The sequence below is a fragment of the Eutrigla gurnardus genome (genome assembly GCF_963514095.1).
Source record: "Eutrigla gurnardus genome assembly, chromosome: 11".
Classification (NCBI taxonomy): Eukaryota; Metazoa; Chordata; class Actinopteri; order Perciformes; family Triglidae; genus Eutrigla; species Eutrigla gurnardus.
In genome coordinates, this window is record NC_139925.1 from 11,462,429 (window position 1) to 11,481,165 (window position 18,737).

An 18,737-nucleotide genomic window follows, 5' to 3' on the forward strand; every position below is an offset into this window, starting at 1 on the left:
AGACACTGGAAGGCCAATCAGCGGTACACAACAAAAAAAACAGACCTTTTCTAAAATCCAATCTCAGAAACTAGACCATGCTGACATTTTTTTTTCTGGCACGGCCTTTGCCGGCATCGCTGTCCGTCATAGTTTCTTATGGCCAACAATATGTTTTATAAAACTGCGGAAGAATCCCAAAGCTTGGGGAATATAATCATATGTTTATACGCCGTGATACGCCGCATATAACATGCTGTCAAAATCCTGATGCTGCAGACATGAGCCACGGCCTAAAAATGGTAGAGCTGTGACAGCCCCGCCGTCCACCGCACGCCACTGTCAAGGGGTGAATGCCTCCTGTAAACATTTATCTTCCTCGTGAGTGTGTGCGTGTCTGTGTGTGGTATGGCCTGGCGACAGGAGCTTCTCTGAGGCTTTATCTGCGGCATGACAAGACAACCTGTAATATACGAGCATCTGGAGCTCCTCTTCAAACACAGCCCTTATCTCACGCCAAACATTCCCCGAGGCCAGAGCGGAGCAAGAGTGGCCTGGACCAGACCAGACAAGACCTCACACCGCCTCGCCGTATCCCACCCAACCCGCGAGCCGAGCGCCGGGGCGCACAAGCTGGGAATGGTCCGTCAAAAGTGCGTGCCTGTGATCCTTTTCAGCCTCGACAGCCGAGAACAACAGCGTTTACAGTGACGGGAATCATCTGCTCCGAGTTTTTTCTTCCGTCCCGCTAATCGGCCCGGAGGTTAATGGTGTTGCACTCAACACAAATGGACACAATCCCTCTTCATCCGCTGACTTCAACATAAATGTTGAGACTGGAAGCAAACAGCCATCACTCATGTAGCGGTTTGGGGAGGGGGGGGGGGGGGGGGGGGGGGGATTTATTTTACATCCATCTTAAGATAAATAATGAAGGCCATTACGAGATCTTTCGGGGGGCAAACTTGAATGAGCTGCATGCTATCACTTTCAAAGTGACTGATAGCAGCGTTCATGGGTTGCTACAAAATCTTTTAAAACAACTTTATCAAGACCAATGGGTTGTTGTACAAGTGGAAGAAACCCCCACACACATCCGATCTCTCAAATTCTATCTTCTCTCTAACATTACGGACCCGAAAAGGAGTCTCCCCTCACCAAAATCACTCGGCTAGGAAGCTGCATTCTTTCCTCTGTGCTGTGTGCTCCACTCGGACCGCTGCCTTCAGCCTGCCTATGGGGGGGATGTAGACATGCCCCTCTCTGGGGCCTGTACATACGGCCTGTGCCTCACTTCAAAGAGAGGGCATAAGGGCAGTGTACTCCCCCCCCCCCCAACCCAGATCTATTCAGCTCACAGCTGATTCCTCTATGTGCGTGGATGTTTATGTGCGTCTCACTTTGACTCTCTCTAGGCCCCTCTAGCTTTCTATCTCCTTGTCTTATTCCCCCCCCCCCCTTCTTCTTCTGAAAGATGGATAAAGGAAGACATGGGAGTACAACCCGTGACTTGTGTGTGGGTGTGCACATGTGCGTGTCTTCTCTTTGATGCCTGATAATGAAGGGCAATACTTTGCAATCTCTAAACACGCTGTCACACAAGCCCCGCATCACCGTTCAAAGCTCCATGCAGAGCACGGCGCTCATTGCTATCATCAAGAGAAACGCAGAAATCACAACAAATGCCTGTAAGCTGACCTCCATTGTGTGAAATGAAAAAACACCAGTCCAGGGGGGGAGCAAAAAAAAAAGAAAAGAAATGTAGGGAGGAAGGAGGAGAGAAAGTGCATTTGGAAAAAAAAAAGGAGAGTGAATAACCGGAGAGAGAAGCTGAGCTCAGTGGCTACGGCACAGGGAGGTCTGCCCTCTACAAATCCCTTCTTTTTTGATCTCTTCATCCAGATGAAAGAGCAGCGACAGGCAGGATTATGTGGGACAATTGCGCGTTCTCCCAAAACCCCCGACTTGATCGGCTTTTATGAGAGCCCTAATCATTTTCAATTAAGCATATTTCCTGACATCCCGTAATAGCTACAGTGCCGGTCTTAAACTCTCCAGCCGCCCAGCGCTCCCCTGCAGGCCCCTTCTTTTTTTTTTTTCTTCTACTTTTTTTTTTGCTAAGCCTCTCTTTCTCAGACAGCGTGCCTGTAGTGTGTCTGCTGACAATCTGAATGGGCCTAAACTGCAACTTGTTGTTAAGGTGCCAAATAACCCATTTACCAGATGCTTGACAAGGATGTTATTTGGTGCTTTGATTGAATGTGCTTTTGTGTCAGTGAAGCGTTGAATTGGTCTTGTTTGTTTGCGGGAGCCCCTGGGATCCTTTTCTCAGGCGCTAATGTGCGTTTTTCTTCTGTTATTTTTTTGGGAGGGAAATTCCTTTTGGTATGATAATCAATATTTAATCCAACTTGTAAAAGGCCCACGAGGAATTATTGCATGCTAACAGCCCTTTTTCACAAATTCACTGGTTCGCAAAATGATTAGTCGCGACGTTCGGCCCCGGTAAGAGTCATGGCAACGTCTTCAGATACAGCCTCTTAAGACATGAACTGTATTTGTAATGTCACAATGCTTTCATCCATGACAGCTTAGTTGCCCTCTGTTCATTCACCAGGTGCTTAATTCCAGCCAAACTTTGGAGCATGGTGTCTCTTGAGGAACTCAAGGTCTCAAGGACTTGTCGGAGACAGACAGCACCATTAGCAGGCCCTGGACCAGCCCCAACCCAGACAACCACTCACAGCTGGCAATGGCAGGCGGAGGAATGGGGTTCTTTTTCTCCAGTTTAGCCACAGAGAAGTGAAACAAATGTCCATCACTCACTCACTGAGCACCCAGCACGACGGCAGGCTTCTTTAGAGGCCAGAAAAGTAGGGACTGAGAGACAGTTGTCTGACGGAGAGCACGTCTGTTGCTGCTTTTATTTGATTGTTTATTTCTCTTTTACTGGTTTCTATGGTTTTAACACTGTTACTCTTGTGAAGCACTTAGAGGCCTTGATCTGTGAAAGCTGCTACACTGAATAAACTTGACTTACTTGCAGAGGAATCCAGACGATGGATGAAATAAAAAGCAAACACAAAGTAATCTGATTAGAAGAGTCTGAATACACTTAACCTTGTATTATGTATTGGTAGCACACACACACAAAATCATATAAACGTGGACAAAATACATGTCTAATTGCATGGTATTTTTATATAAATATACTTTGGAATGCGGCTGCATTTCTTACAAATGTTTTGTTTTTCTTGATCTAGCCGTCTCTCAACTATCCACAATTTCATTTTTTTGCAGCTGCGAGTAGCTTCTCCATTTCCTCCCTGTGTTGCATTGTGGGACGATTACAACAAGCATAGTTGAGTCATGTCTGTCTAGCAGTGGCTGTCTGTCATTATCAGCTTTGATAATGTCTAATAGTTCCTTCAATAGAAATCCCTACCAGTTTTGTTTCCCCAGCTCTCTGCAGCTCATTGGCTGGGGCCTCTTCTTCTAATCACCTTTCATTACAGCCTTCTGATCCCCAGCTTTCCTTTGTGCACCGCACTTCATCGTCTTTATTTTCCGCTCTAATTGCATGTGAAAGATGCCCCCTTTGATTCTGCCTGCATGCCAAAGTGCTATCAGGGAGTGTCGAAAAGTGTCGTGTGTGTGTGTGTGTCTGTCTGCTCGGAGGACGAGGGAGGCGCACATTCACCTGCTGAGGACAAACCCGTTTCTTCCCGAGATATGACGTATCTATCACCAGCTCAGAGGATATCAGCGCTGTCTGTCAACATAATAGCAAAGGGTAGGGGGTAACAGGATCGGATCGGGGAGGGGTGAAAGAGAAAACATGGAGATAGGTGCTTTGACTTGCACACTTAGAGTAAAGCACAGTTGTGCGTGTGTGTGTGTGTTTTATTATCCGACCCTGACGCACAAGTCTTGTCAAGTGTGGCTTGTTTTTACCCATTCTCTTCGGATTTTTGTCTTAAAAAAAAAAAAAAAAAAATACATCGAGTTTTCTCCTGTTTCTTTCTTTTTTTTGTTTTCATATGCCATCATTTGTTGCTGTTCGGTGGAGGTTGTGTACCCTCCATGTTAGGTTTGTTCACTGTCAAGTGTTTAACCTTTTCAATATGATGTCTCTAAGACCTTTGGTGGCCACAGCACGGTTATAGAGAGGCTCATCGTCTGCAGCATTTATATCCCCGTTCCTCCACAAGAACTCGTTAAAAGCGTGACCCCCTCAGAGTAAGAAAAAACACGTGAGGCACAATTAGATCACATTGTGAATGACCCTCTGAAGAAGTATCACTCCAACAGGCTCTTGTTTTGGTAACAAATTCACGGAAGCGCTTTCTCGAGTGGCCTGATGTCTGTTCATTGTTCGGCTATAGTGTTCCAGGATGGGAAACGGCTGGAGCAGAAGAAACAGAGAAAGAGCTCACTGGGACAGAATCTAATCAAGTGTTGTCCTAACATATTAAAACTGACTTAAGCTCTATCTTTCCTCTCAGTTAAGTCTCACTCACTCAGAATCAAACTAACCATAGAGACATAGACGAGGAGAGAAAAGCGAGATTAGGAAAAAAAAAAAAAAAAAAAAAACCTCTCCGACTGAAATGGAAGACTACTTCCGGCTCCAATTTCGGCATATGCCAGGGCGAGCCGCGGAAAGATAAATGAGCTCTCCGGTACCAAGAGGAAACGGATTCTTTATCTGGCGTGGCACTATTTACTGACATTAAGAATGATAATATCAATCAGCAAGCTGTCAGCAACCCAAGTGCTCTATGAGGAGAACAAAGGTACCACTGTCTCTCTTTTGATGCGTTTACAAGGAGATGTTGATGTACCTGCCATTCAGGTGCAAATAACCTCGTCACCGCACACCCAGATCAGGACCTGCTGCTCCACCTTAGCGATGAGTAACGCTGCCCAGGGCTCTTTTCCAAAAAAGCTAGCGTTCACAGCGAGGAAAAATAAACCCTGACAGGTTAATGAGCTGGCAATCAACACGACAAGACGAGCAGCAGAGCACCAACATGTCTGCACTCCTCGTCTCCCTGTGAAATATAGCTGTGGGTAACAGATTTGCTTTTTTCCCCCTCTACCTTTAGTGGTGATGAGCAGGAGAAAACACATGGCAACAGCATCGGGGAAGCGTCTGTGTAATTACTTTTGGCCATCTTTCAAAACCTCCCTCTCGCAGGAGAGAGATATGTGACAACATATGACAAGAAAGCCAACAGGCTTTCCATACAGAATAGTGGAATCCGTCATCAGTAAGGCAGACACACCTGTCTGGCTTTGAGAACAATGCCACACTGCCTATTTATTAGGTGCCAGAAAAGTTTATGTTTGTTCGGTGACAGTGACAGCAACTTGATCCTTTTCATTTTTTCGGAAGGGGAATCTCAAGCTTTGGGGGAAAAGGAGGAGGGGAAAGTCTGACTCACATATTTTCTTCTCTCGGCGGTGCACAGTGAGTTCTCTTTCTTCCTGATAGCTGTCTGCTAAGGAGTCAGAAGACAAATAACAAAGACTGTCATTCTCCAGAAGGCTTTCACTAATTCTTTTTTTCTCCCCCCCACCTCCCCCCCTCCCCTCCAGACTACAAAAAGATACACATTACATCCTTTTGGCAGTTCAAGTCCAGCGCCATCTCGAGCGTTCTCGGATTTGCAAGATATGGATTTGCGTAACAAAGCGGGGAGTGATTTAATTAACCGTGTTAGTTTGATATCTGTATCCAGATGTATGAACATAACTTATTAATAAGAAGAAAACAGACGTCACAACGAGCAGCCTCTGCCAGAATAATTTCATACAAAATGAGTCTGTCAATGAAAAATTGAGGTAACTCGAGATATTCTACCAGATAATTTTCCCTCCAAAGTCGGTAAAAATATTAACCTGATGAAACAAGTATGTATATTTACTGTAAAAACAATGGTTGTTTGAAAACCATTTTTTCAAAGTGTCATAATATAGTGAAGAAAATAAAATGACATTGTCTATACAGTACTATAGGTCTACGGCTGCTCAGTGGGCTATCACTTCAGTCTGACTGCCAGCCAGCTCTGCTGACGGAACAGTGCTGGCTGTCATCTTAACAGTTAATAATTAGGCTTCCTTCTGCCACAAAACAGAGTGCCACGGTGACAAAGCCAATGGCAACCGAGGTGGCGGCTTGGCTGCCGCATTATAAATAGTCCGACCGGATGATTAATGAGAGGGGCCACCGAGCTAAAGCAGCAATCTCGCACACAGACAAAAGGCTGCCTGCACAGCTGCCTGCACACAAAACAAAATTAAACAAAACCCAACAAGACAAGCCCTGTCACCGGATAGCCACAAGAATTGAGGGAGAGTGGCGGGGAAAGTGGAAACATGCCAAGTAAATAGTATTGGATTTTGACCGACAGCTTATGAAGACTTTATTTAACCTCTAAGCGCTATTTTTTTGGGGAAGGGGGGATCCTCATTAACATTGTGACACGCTCAGATGAATGGTGGGGTCAGACAGGTTCCAAACGCAGGGGAAGTTCAGGAGAGACAGGCAGATTCTTTTGTGAAACTCGTGGAGGAGACACAGGAGAAAAATGGAAAAGGAGCAGGGAACCTTAGGTGATCCAGTCATTTGAGAAGCGGGGATTATTTGCTCATGTTAATCATGCCTATTTTGTTTGTTTAAAAGGGAGATGTATTAGTCGCTAAACAAAGCTTGACTAAGGAGGGTTTCAATGGCACCACAGGGGCCCCTCTACAGAGTCCTCGGGTCCACACAGACATCCTGCTAAGGGCCTTTTCTACAGCAGCCAATAAAAGTTCAGACCCCGTCCATATAATTTGTGGTAAAATCAGACGCTGTTCAGAATAAATGAATGTGATATTATAATAAACGCTCAGCGCCGTTTGTCACACTCAAATTGGTTGATAACGTCACTCCCCGAAGAGTAAAACCATCTATCTGTTTATATGAAATGGTGTCTGCCTGTTTCCCTTCTACATGTCACTTCTGACTTTTGACAGTGAGTCACATTTCCCTCCCTGTTTTCATCACCTGCCTTTATGTCACTCCACAGTAATAAGGGCTGAGCACTTCCAGTGTAAATGTTACCCTTTACCATTTTCAAATTATACTCATCAAAGCAGACAAATCAATCAAAGGATGACAGCGACTGGATAACAACAGTGGCAATAGTGACAAATATCTGGTGGGGTTTGATGGAAAGTTTCACAAAAAAAAATAAAAAAATGGATGCTCAATTCGGCTACCGGTCAACAATTATCTTGAATATTTGGATGTGCGGTTGCTCCGAGCGCTTTCCATTTGATGGGCCTTATTCTTCCCCTCCACTTTGCTCTGCTCAGCTGGAAGGGCTCTCAGTCGTCACAACATCTTCTTTTAATGCCCCTGACAGGGGGTTATTTGCTCCCATATATGTTTTCTCTCCAATTACACCGTGGCAGGCTGGAGGCTGCCAAGCCTCGCTGTTGAGATGCTGATGGTCACCTCTTTGACTAGTCCTTCCTGCCTCCTGCACTATATTTTTCATCTTTTTAGGTTCTATTAGAGAGTAGGACTCTCTCATTTGTCTGTCCTTGGTCCAAAGTGTTGTTTAACACTTGACAAGCATCAGCAGCACAATGCCAATACTATTTGGCGAGAAAGGTAATATTTGACTTCTATTCTGAATTTTTTCCCTTCAAGGTGTGTGCCTGTTAGGAATACGGTATGAGCGTTTTTAAAATAACAGCAGAAAGTAAAAAGTATTCATTGCATTTGGCGCGTGTTGTATTTAAAAAAAATAGAGTATTTAATGTACAAATAATTGCCCAAACAGACAAAGCAGCTGCAGTTGCCAAAGCAGTCATGGTTTTTTAAATACCACACACACTTTTCTTAATTATGCCCAAAATATTTCAACCTGAATATTTAATGCGAAGCAGACTGCTAATCTCCACCGAAAAAAACATTAATTAGAATAATTTGCTTGATTCTTTGTGTCTGATTAGAGCAATCAGGCTGATCAAAGACAGACTAAAATGATACCAAGGGACTGATTTCTCAAATATACAACATGAAAACCCTCTGAATCAATAGAGCAAAGCAGACAGCATGTGTGAGTATAGCTTTAAGCTAAGTGGGATGGCAAATGCAAAGGCTGCAATTGATACCACAATGAAAAATGCATGATTTCAGAGAGAGCACTCTTTTATCTACGAGGCAAGATCAATAGTGGGAAGGGGTTATGGAATCAAAGTTGTTTTGCTGATGCAGTAGTTACTGACACATTTAAAAACATCTGAACACAATTTGATAGAACAAAGCACATTAAAAAGGCATTTGGAGGGGAGTAAGGTGAAGTTCCGTGGGTTGATAAACTTTCTTTTCACATTCAGGAAGGCGATATCAAACACTGAGTGTGCAGGGCAACAGAAGTCAGATTAATTTACCACTGACAGGCTCCATGCAGGATCACTGATACATTTCTTTGTTTCTTGGCTTGAACTACAGGGAAATAAAAGTGAACAAAAAAATTACAATTGTTACAACCACAAATACTAGATCAACACTGTATGTTTGTTTTTTAACTAAAAAGACTGTTCATCTGAAACACTGACCCTCTAATCAGCCAAATGACAGTGCTGGCAAAGAAATCATATTTTTAAAACAATACCAAAAGGCAATGTAAATATCAGTGGGTGGTCCTTGCTTGTGCCCCAATATAGATGTTATAAAACATAATAATAATGATAATAATGATAATAATGATAATAATAACTTGAATTTATATAGCGCCTTTCATGAAACCCAAGGACGCTTTACACAAATAGAAAAAAACAAAATACAATTCAAACAGACAAACAAAACAAAACAAACATAAATTAACTCTGAGAATTCAAAAGCAAAATATTTCCTGCAGTTTTAATAATAATAATAAAAAAATAAATCTCTGCCCCACCCTCACACAACCTCTGATCATCGATTTCAACACGACGCTGACAGAGCTAATTATTGTGTAACTGGAGCCGTGCCTCCGCCCTGACCTTCGCCCTGTGAGCGGACTGAGGAAGAGCCAGCGGCTTTCAGCAGAAGCTTTGGGCCTGTCTGGCCTGAGAATGTGACAGGAGATCGACGGAGAAGAGGCAAAGAGAGACGCGGTCACAGAACGGAGAAAAGGAGACACAAAGAGAGAGACATGAGAGAGAGGCAATGAAAGTGAGTGAGAATGACTGACAGACGGAGGATTCGTCACGGGGCTAAGAGTGAAGGCTCCGGCCACAGAGGGACCTGGTGAGAAAAGCTAACAGATAGCAATCTGAGTTATCACTCCGCGCCAGGGCTAACAGCTAGCAGCTACCCTGTCACCGCTGCCTAAACAAGCCCGGTGTTTTCATCTCCATATACACAACGCGGCACTCTGTCTTTTTCTTCTGATGGAGATAAGATGTATAAATTATGAGCAGCTGACAAAGTCTACTCCAGCGCCCCCGGCGTCTCATCAATCACTAGCCTGTGTGTCAGCAGGTAACTGACGTGGCCCCCGGAGGCACAGCCCCCTCTTTAGGTGTGTGAGTGCAAAAAAAAATGTGTTTGCTACTGTGCAATTGGGCTTTTTGTACATGTCTGAGTGGTGTGTGTGTGTGTGTGTGTGTGTGTGTGTGTGTGTGTGTGTGCACGCGCTATGTGAGAAGGTTGTCTGAACAGCTGATTCAGTCTTAATTCCATGCTGTAAAAGAAAACACACACACCTTCCACACACAGCCAGACAAAAACAACTCCTGGGTGTGTGTGTGTGTGCAAAGTCAAGGTTTGGCTGTTATACCTGGAGGTTATCTGATGTGCTGATATGCTCCAAAGAGAAACCTAAATGCTAGAAAGAAGTAGAAGCGTGAAGGACTGAAATAGGTAACAAAAAAAAAAGAGGGTGAAACCGAGAGCTGGCTTGCTGGGTGGAGTGCTGGAAGCCTTAGAAGGCCAGCGGTAGACCACCCAGTATCATTATTGGTATTAACAATTTTCCACGAACCTCAGTTTCCCCCCTGTCTGCAAGGGGAACATGGTCTGGCCCCTTTGGTTGCGACGGTATCCATAACAGACATACATGCAACAACAAAAAAATACACTGCAATATGCTGTATTTTCAGGGTCCTAAATTCCTATTCAATTCAGAAGCCTTATAAATGGCAACACTTGAGTGTTTAACACATCATCGCTAAAGTAGCAACATAATTACACTCCGTGTGTCAGCAAAACAGCGTAATTACAAGCTACAAGTTGTCAGTGTCTGATTTCACATCGTTTCCCATTTACAGGCCAATCATTGTCTTCTCACCGCTCGTGTTTACGAGAATTGAAGCCTAATTTCATTGCAATAATTACAAGCTTTAGTGTCCAAACTATGCAGACTACATGGGCATTATACAGAGTTAATGAACGTATGTTAGCTAATAAAATAGATACGATTTTGGATCTTGTGCCAGCTTTTACTGTGGTAAGTACATTTTTGCCTGCACACACATGATAATTCCATCTGTTTTAGTTAATACTGAATTTCCATTCAAGGACAGTTTACGTATGAGGACTGAATCGGTATACAACCTCCGACCGCATCCCTGCAAAAAAATTACACAATGTTTGTGTACACGGCTCAAAGCAGGGAGCGTTTGCTCTCGCAAACAGTATCGATCCAGCTGTCTTGAAGTGAAGTTCAAGACGGGGAGAGCGAAGCAGAAGATTTTGACTCCCCATGGGGACAGGAGAAACAGCTCATCTCAGCACCAAAGAGAAGGAGGGCTGTCATGTTCCGTGTGATGAGCTGAAAGACTGGAGGCGGCCTAGAGCAGCGGGGTATTCCTTCCCCCCATAAACAAACCTCCGAAAAACAAACAGTTCCACCCCATGGAGAAAGGAGACGGGACAGTGAGACAAGAGGGAAGGGCAGACAGGTGTCGGGAAAGAGTGACATGTGTGACAGAGGGCACGGAGAGGGATGCTGGAAGGAGACGAGAGGATGAGTGTCTTCATGAAAAGGAGCGTCAGACTTGTTGTCTCCTTACTTTCTGGCCTGCTGGTTTAGTTGCGATTCAAGGCTGGGACCTATTTTTTGATCAACCCTCATGAATTATGTACCGTACACCATTAGCATTAGCTAGAGCCACCGCAGTATCAATGATACTATTGTCTCGAAGGGGGAGTCAAGTCCTGAGACACATTATCTTTGAAAACCTTTCTAGAGCGAAAAGAAAGAAGATGTCTGGAATTCAGCTGACAAAAGCACTCAGTCGTCCTGAAATCTGATGAGTCTGACAGGATGTGAGCCCATCTGATCCACTGCCGTCTCAACATTCCCCTACAGGGGAACAGGGCAGCGGGGGAGCAGAGGATGGGACGGACAGGCTGCTTCTCACCGTGCTTTTAGCACAGGTGTGATGAAAGTCAGAGCGGCCGCGGCTCGGCCCGTCTCTCGGATTACCTCCAACACGTCTACTGACGGACGTTGCCAGTTGGCAGCTGAAACACTGGGAAGTGATGCCCGTTTGTGCCCTACCCATCTGCCTGCTGCATGGAAACAGCAGATCAGGTGATCCCGGGGGATACCTATTATCATATCATATTAAATGTCTGGCCTACAGGTTACAGTTGTAGATCTTAACAAAACAACAGAACGGGGACAGAATGGGTTGTGGGCTTACAAGGTCAACGCCGTCAGTCTGACTGTGGACACCTCTGGGAGCGGTTTGTAGCCACGAGGTAGGAAAAAAAAAAGAACAGGGTAGACGGACAAACAGTAATAAAGAGAAATAGAGATCCATTGTGTGTCCGAGCGCCTTTGTTTGCCAGCCGCGACCGCAGCACAGTACTTCCTGCATTCACTTAATCAGACTCGATGAAATGACAAACCTTTGTGCCGAACTGCCTGGAGAAGTTATCCTTGAAATAAAATATGTTTCTAATCATGACTTACAGTACATCTCACAGGATATCTTATTACAGACCTTTACAGCTCATTGGCTCTGATTCAATTTCTTAAATGTGGTACAGTGCATAGAAGTCAGACCTATTCTGGGATGAGGTGTTACGAGTCTGTCAGCCCGCAATTGAACACTAACTGCAAATAGAAACCGAATGGAACTGTCAGAGGTTATAACGCCTTTGATAACCAATGAAAGACGCAAATAATTTGACGCTGAAAAGTCTCAAAAAATGCCTGGCGGATTAAAAAAAAAGATGACGACCTTAATAGTCTTTGTTTTAGCACGTGAGGGATTCAGATTTTCTTTAATCACATGTTTCAGAAGATGGAAGGGTCACTTCACCTTCACTCATCGCAAACAACAAAACCCCAACAAAGATTAAACATTCAATGCAGATCGGTGACGCTGAAACATTGTGACATTAAGGATCTTGACCCACTTCACTGTCCATCTGTGCCCCGTAGCTGTGCGCCGATCCGCCGCAGCCCTCTCCAACGCGCCCATGAATGACAGAAGAATGCCGTTTGAGTGTCACTTGACCCCCTCTGCCCCCGCGATGACCCCCAGTGCACCCTGGGCAGCCCTCACTCTTTCACATATTTCCACTGCTAAGCAAGAATGTCTCCCACACCGCCTCAACTTAATTTCCTCTTTATCGCTGTCCAATTCTCCCATTGCCCTTCCCTCCCCCCTGCTCCTCTCATCCTTTTTCTCCCTCTATTCAAAACTCCGGAAGGACAAAAAAAAGGAAGAAGAAGAGTAAAATGCCCCCAGTAGAAAACACCAGGATGAGTGGCTATTCATGGAGTGGAGGGCTGGTGTGTTTGTGAAATGCAGAGTGGGAGAGTATGTGTGGATTTTGGGCAGATGCATATGAGAGGTGCACTGTGTCAGGGGCACACTTCAGACCTATATACGGCTAAAGAGGCCTAAAGACTTTCAAAAAGCAACGTGAGAGGCAGTACACAACGGTCCCAGAACAATTTATCTCATAACCCCAAATGCCTTCTTTAGGCTAAATGCATGTGCTGCTGATATTGCTGAAACTGTACGTCCCCTCTCTGGAACTCAAACATGACAGGCTAAGCCCTTAATGCACCAGATTTGACTGGCTAATCCCGCGAAAAACCATCCTTTTTGTATCACAGGTGGAAAGGTCGCACAGCCATGCCCCGTCTTCATTGAAACTACAGTATTCCTCCAGCCTCAGCCTCCAACCTAAACATGCATCGAGCCCTCATCGTTGGCCTCTCTCACCCTTCCCCAGCTGTCTTCCCACCCTCATGCACGAGCTACAAAGCTGGAGGTGTCAAGACTACCTGTCTCAACAGCACCCCCCTTGCTTGACCTGCGGATAGCCCTCGGGGACATTAATTATAGAGTAGTCTGACTTGTTGAGAGGAAAGAGAGAGAGAGACACAGAGAGAGAGAAGGGAGAGAAAGAGAGAGAGAGAGGGTGAAAGATGGAGAGCAGGAAAAGATAAATGCAGAGATGTTGTTACAGAAGCTGTCACCTCCTAATCATGTCATCCTGCTGTACAGAGGTGATGCTGAGGCTTTACTCGATCAGGTTTCCCATTCGTCACCGGGCCTGCTTAGCGGTGGACGAGGCGGTAGACTTGGAGCTTGTGGGGGGTAGAATGGCAACTCTCATCCTCCAAAAGAGGTCACTTTTTAACCCCGACTTTAACGTCTCAAATCATTGAGATTCTAGATTGTAATTATAGGTTCTGATTGTTGAGCTCCCTCACAACAAACATTTTTAATTATCTATTATTTTCACATGTTGTGTTAGATCCTGACACATGCGATGGATCCGGCTGACACAAAGCGAAGATAAAATATTGCATAGCTAGTGTTTCTGTTCAAGGAACGCACAACAGTGTGTATAATGCTGTGCCTGCGGGTAAAAACACGGATCTGTGATAATATGACATTTCCGTACGCGCTTTAAAAGATACCGCGTGGACAGCCACGTCTACTCCGCAGGCGTGGATAGACGGCGAACCGCCACCGTGTGATCAAAGCAATCTGTCCAAACAAATAGGAGCGTGCGCATTACCGTGTTAGATTAGACGACTCTCGGCCATTTGATTCCCCCGCCGTCTCGACAGCTCCTGTTTCTAATGGACCGGGTGGGATCTCACAAAACGCAAAAAAAAAATAGGGAGAGGTCAACGCGTTTGAAGGTTACCCCTGTCGGGAAAATCAAAATAAATAACGTTCAGGTGTGCTATTCTCTGTCAGGTGAGTGTCTTAATGATGCCGAGTTAACACATACTAAATAACAGTGTCTCCCTACGCACTGACAGCCTCAGAAATAATTGACCAGCGCGCTCCAAACTGAGACGCAGTAGGCAGAGAATTCAATCCTGCGGCTGACAGAACCCATTGAGCATGTCACTAGATTTTGCATTATACACAAAGCAATGTCAGGTCAGGGATGCGGCCTCCTGCTAGTTATTTGCGATTGCATCTCTGAGGGTAAATTACCTGGCTCTCCATAATATGGTCTAGTTAACTAATTTCCTGACAGCACGCTGTCTCATAAGAAAAGTCTCAGATTTACTTGCTGTCAAAAACATGATGGAATGTTTTTTTTCTCTCCCCCCCACCCCCCCCAACCCCCTTTTCTTTTCTTTTCTCCAAATGCTTGGCAGCCTCTCAACTAAGAGCTCATATTCAATATCCTCTCTCGGTGTGCCGAGGACATCTCTAATTCCAGACAAAGACGTACGGCTGAAAATGGAACAAAAAAGAAAAAGAAACAAAACCTTATTATGTTTGAAGGCTACCAGCAGTGTGTCATTTCATCCACAAGTTCCCATGCACACACAAAAAAAAAGACTGCTAGGGGGGTTGTAAAGCCATGTTACATAGTTGTGAAGTTCTTGGTAGGGAAGCAGGTAAATCCATTATCCTACCTACACACACACACACACAGTATATGTCCTGTCACCTTGTTGTTATACATGTGTAAATCATTCACTTTCTGTCAGAAAAAAGGCTTTGACAACAGAACCTCACCTCACCAACGGGGTCACGGAGAAACCTGAATCCCACCGCAGACAAAGCAGAGTTGTACCTGCGAGAGCACGGCCTGCCACTGATAGCGACAGAGATGACAGTTGCTCAGTGATGGTGTGAAGACTGCCTTTAAGCTATACCGTGCAGAGGGAAACAATACAGAAAACTCCTAACTCCCCCCTCCCCTCCCCGTGGAGCTCAACTGTGTCTGTTTTTAAAGTTCACAATGCAGTTTCAAGGTCTGCCTACCCTTTCTTTTCTTTGGGCCCTCTTTTTGTATGTGTTCCCATTCAGCCGGACGGTGTGGCCTATCATCGTCCCCACAATGACAGTAGGTGGAAACGCTAGCTTTCATTACACAAAGTATAAATAGTGTAATCTATCAGCCCTGCCAATCAGGATGATTGATTATGGGCTGTCAGGGAGGAGAGTGACACATTAGAAAAGTTTGGTTAACAATGCCTGTAGCTGGTGCGGGGCTGCTGCCACCAAGCCCAGTGATTAATGTGTTGTCAGCCTGTAATCCCACACCCACGCTTAATGAGGCAAGAATTTATCATCTCGGCGGAGTGGCAGATGTCAGGGGGGGAAAGGAATCCAAGTGGCTGGAAACAATATACTTTTTCTAGCCTGCGCTTGACATGTCTGACAAGCTCTGAAAACCACAAAGAAGGTCTGTGTAAGCACAAACTTCAGTGAAGGGACTTTGGGCTCGAGCGCCGCTGAAAGAAGACTCTCCATTAACACTGGGTCGAGGGAACACACACACAACTGGCATTAATGGGTTAAAGGGAAAAGTCTGATGCTGCCATTTTTTTGGTGTATTTGAGGAGGGAAAAAAGGCAGTTTCAAAATAATTAAGTAAAACTTATAAACAAATGTGACATGTTTGTATGGACTGTATCCTCATCAGATTTCAAGCCCCAACTTTCATTAATTTTCTCAACAGCCAACATCTGCATTTCATAAACAAACAACAACAACTTTACTCAAATTATCTGATACAAATCTGAACGTGAATTAAAGCAAAGCCGCCTCAAGAGGCTGCACATGACAATCAACTTCAAAGCGGAGCATAAATACGAGTGGTGAAATAGTGATTAATGGGCACTGTCAGCATCAACTAAAAGAGACAGGCAAAGAAATAACTGATCTCTTTGAGAGATTTAAAGTTTGGCACAGTTCTGTAGAAACACCCGTTGGGGTAGGGGGGCTGAGGAAGAAAGATGGATGTTTTTTTTTTTAGAGAGAGAGAGAACAGAAAACACTAAGCCAGCTGTCTCTCATTAGGCTAGCAGCATCTTCCTGTCACCAAAGAGACCAACAGGGAGGATTAGCTCTGATTGGACTGATAGGCCAACGCACTGGGACGCCGCACTATGTAATAGCTAAAAGCATCATTTGATAAGAAGTGTAATTGAAGAGATGCCTAAGTGGCTATGATATTCTTGCAACGGTGCTTGAACTGGGGATTGTGGAGGTTTTGCAACCCCTTGGCGTGTGATGAAAGAAGACGTTTAATAGAGGAACATAATGATGGTGAGATGTAGGGCTGTGTTGCTTTAAAAAAAAAATGTGCGTCCAACGATACTGGAAGGAGGAAGTGTGTTATTTCCCTGTAGTCTTCTGTATCTTAAAGGAACTTTGAAAACAGCAGAAATCACTATAAAAACTCAGCCCTTCCCAAAGGCTCATAAAGGCTCTAGTTTGAATGGTTTTGTAGCTTGCCAATCCCAGGCACTCAATATTATTACACTAATAAAAACTTAACAAAGACTTCTTACATGAGAGAGAGAGAGTGAGAAGAGAGAGAAAGGGAAAAGTTACGTGAACGATCGCATGATTTGTCAAAGTTTATGAAAACTTTATATCAAAATGGGGGAGAGAGACATCTCATTATTGTAAGCTAGCCTTGGCCTGTTTTCTGACAGGCCTCAAACTCCACCGCTAAACACATGAGACGTCGAGACAACAAATGCTTCGCCACAGAGGCGTTCCTCCTCTGTACTGGATGCCAGCAGAAGGAGAGGAAAATCAGTTAATGCAATGCGACCACTTCAGTGTCTCATAAAAGCCCTTACTAAAACACATGTTTGTTTTTATGCTCGGCAGTTTTGGTTTTTTTTTGCCAAAAATGAGTAATCCTTTTTTTTTTTTGCCTGAGAGTGACGTGACACTCAGGTCACGCACCCCATGTCTCCGGGGTTTGAAAGAGGCAATAAATCAATCTTGGCTCTATTACTTACAATTAATTGTGCTTTAAAGTTTTACAGTGTGTTTATGATATGCAGGGCCCGGGTGATTTATGTGGACAGTTTGAGTCACTCGCCCTGATTGCTGTTGTTTTCCCCCGGCCTATGACCCCTGTGTGACCTCTCGGTTCGAGTGCTCGGAACCAGCCCACTGATCCAAACAACTGGACAGGCATACGCTTCAGAGAACAGAGAAAAAAAAACACACACACCCACACACATAAAGGCATAAACCACTCACAGATACTGACGGGGGGCAAAATACCTGAGAGAATGAACACGGGGGCTCCTCGGAATAATCTCCCATTAACACGCAGTGTATTTTTGTCTATCGCACAAGGCAAACACGTCCAAACTATTACAAACAGCTGTTTTTAACATTTAGGATATGCTGTCATTAAAAGACAGAGAACAGCGATGTCTCAAGTGATGCAATTAAAAGATAACAAGGCATTATGTAAGATGGGAGGAATGAACATCATTTGGAAGCAAGCGGATTCGCAGTATGTCAGCGAGTTTATCCGTCTGAACATAAAGCAGACAGACATTACAGTTACGGTTTGCCCACCACGCCTACTCGATCCGCAGTGCTGTCCTCACCCGACCCGCTGCATACAGTATATATTGATTCAGGAATGTGTCATGAAAGAGAGGTGACAAATCAAGAGTTCTGTATGTATAATAGGTGGTGCGAATGCAGAATCTTGCAGAGTGAGGAGTGGTAATAAACTTGCTTCCACAGCAATCTGTTGGGTTATATTGCCTTTCCCCCTGTTGAGAACCATATTCTTTGAGTTTTCTCCGAGGACACATTTGTTCAGTAAAATGATTCAGCAAACCCACTGAAGGCACATTCACAAAGCGCTATATTGCACGCTGTTTGTTATGTTTGAGAGCTTCGGGGAAGTCATAACTCTCGAGCAGAGACGAACGTGGCAACATACTTTACAGGGCACATTTGAGGCTTGAAAAGGAAGCAAAACAACCGGCGTGTAGCAAAATGCCGCCTCTTTTTCCAGGGTTGCTTTGTGCAACAAAAAAAAAAAAGCCACAATCATGCATCACATAATGCACAATCATGGGTCTAAAACCATGCAGTCTATCTTAGATTTGGACCGTTCCCTTCGGTGCAAACTTGAAATGAACTGCTGTCTGCTGCCGAGTAAAACAGGTTAGTGTCTGGGGAAGAAAAAACAGAACTGAAAAGATCCACTTGAGGACTTTCCTGGCTCTGTCACTGTCAATTCCCTTGAAGAACCGTTACCCTGTGTGCTGAGGCTCATGGGACCCGGGAGCTGGCTCGAGCCACCCTGCAATGCAGTCTGCTTTACATTATACGCAGAAGGATGTGGAGGGAAAAAACGTGTGTTCATGCTCGAAAATCAAGTCAAATACTTCAGTCCGGGCAAAATCTAAGTGACATCTGAGGAACATTTATACCCGCTGACGTAGCAACAAGCTGTGCTTAGTAAAGGGGACCATGGACGTACTTCATCCACTGTG

General features: G+C 44.6%; 1 protein-coding gene across 2 annotated transcripts in view; it reads right to left on the minus strand.

The window, feature by feature from the left end:
- lrmda (leucine rich melanocyte differentiation associated) overlaps positions 1–18,737 on the minus strand; it is a 189,789-nt gene that overhangs the window by 36,007 nt on the left and 135,045 nt on the right. The window contains exon 6 of one of the 2 annotated variants that reach the window (XM_084021527.1): positions 5,427–5,483. The exons of the other annotated variant lie outside the window; for it this stretch is intronic. Within the exon in view, the coding sequence (XP_083877653.1) occupies positions 5,427–5,483 (57 nt within the window). The remainder of the gene's footprint in view (positions 1–5,426; positions 5,484–18,737) is intronic. 2 annotated transcript variants of the gene reach the window in all.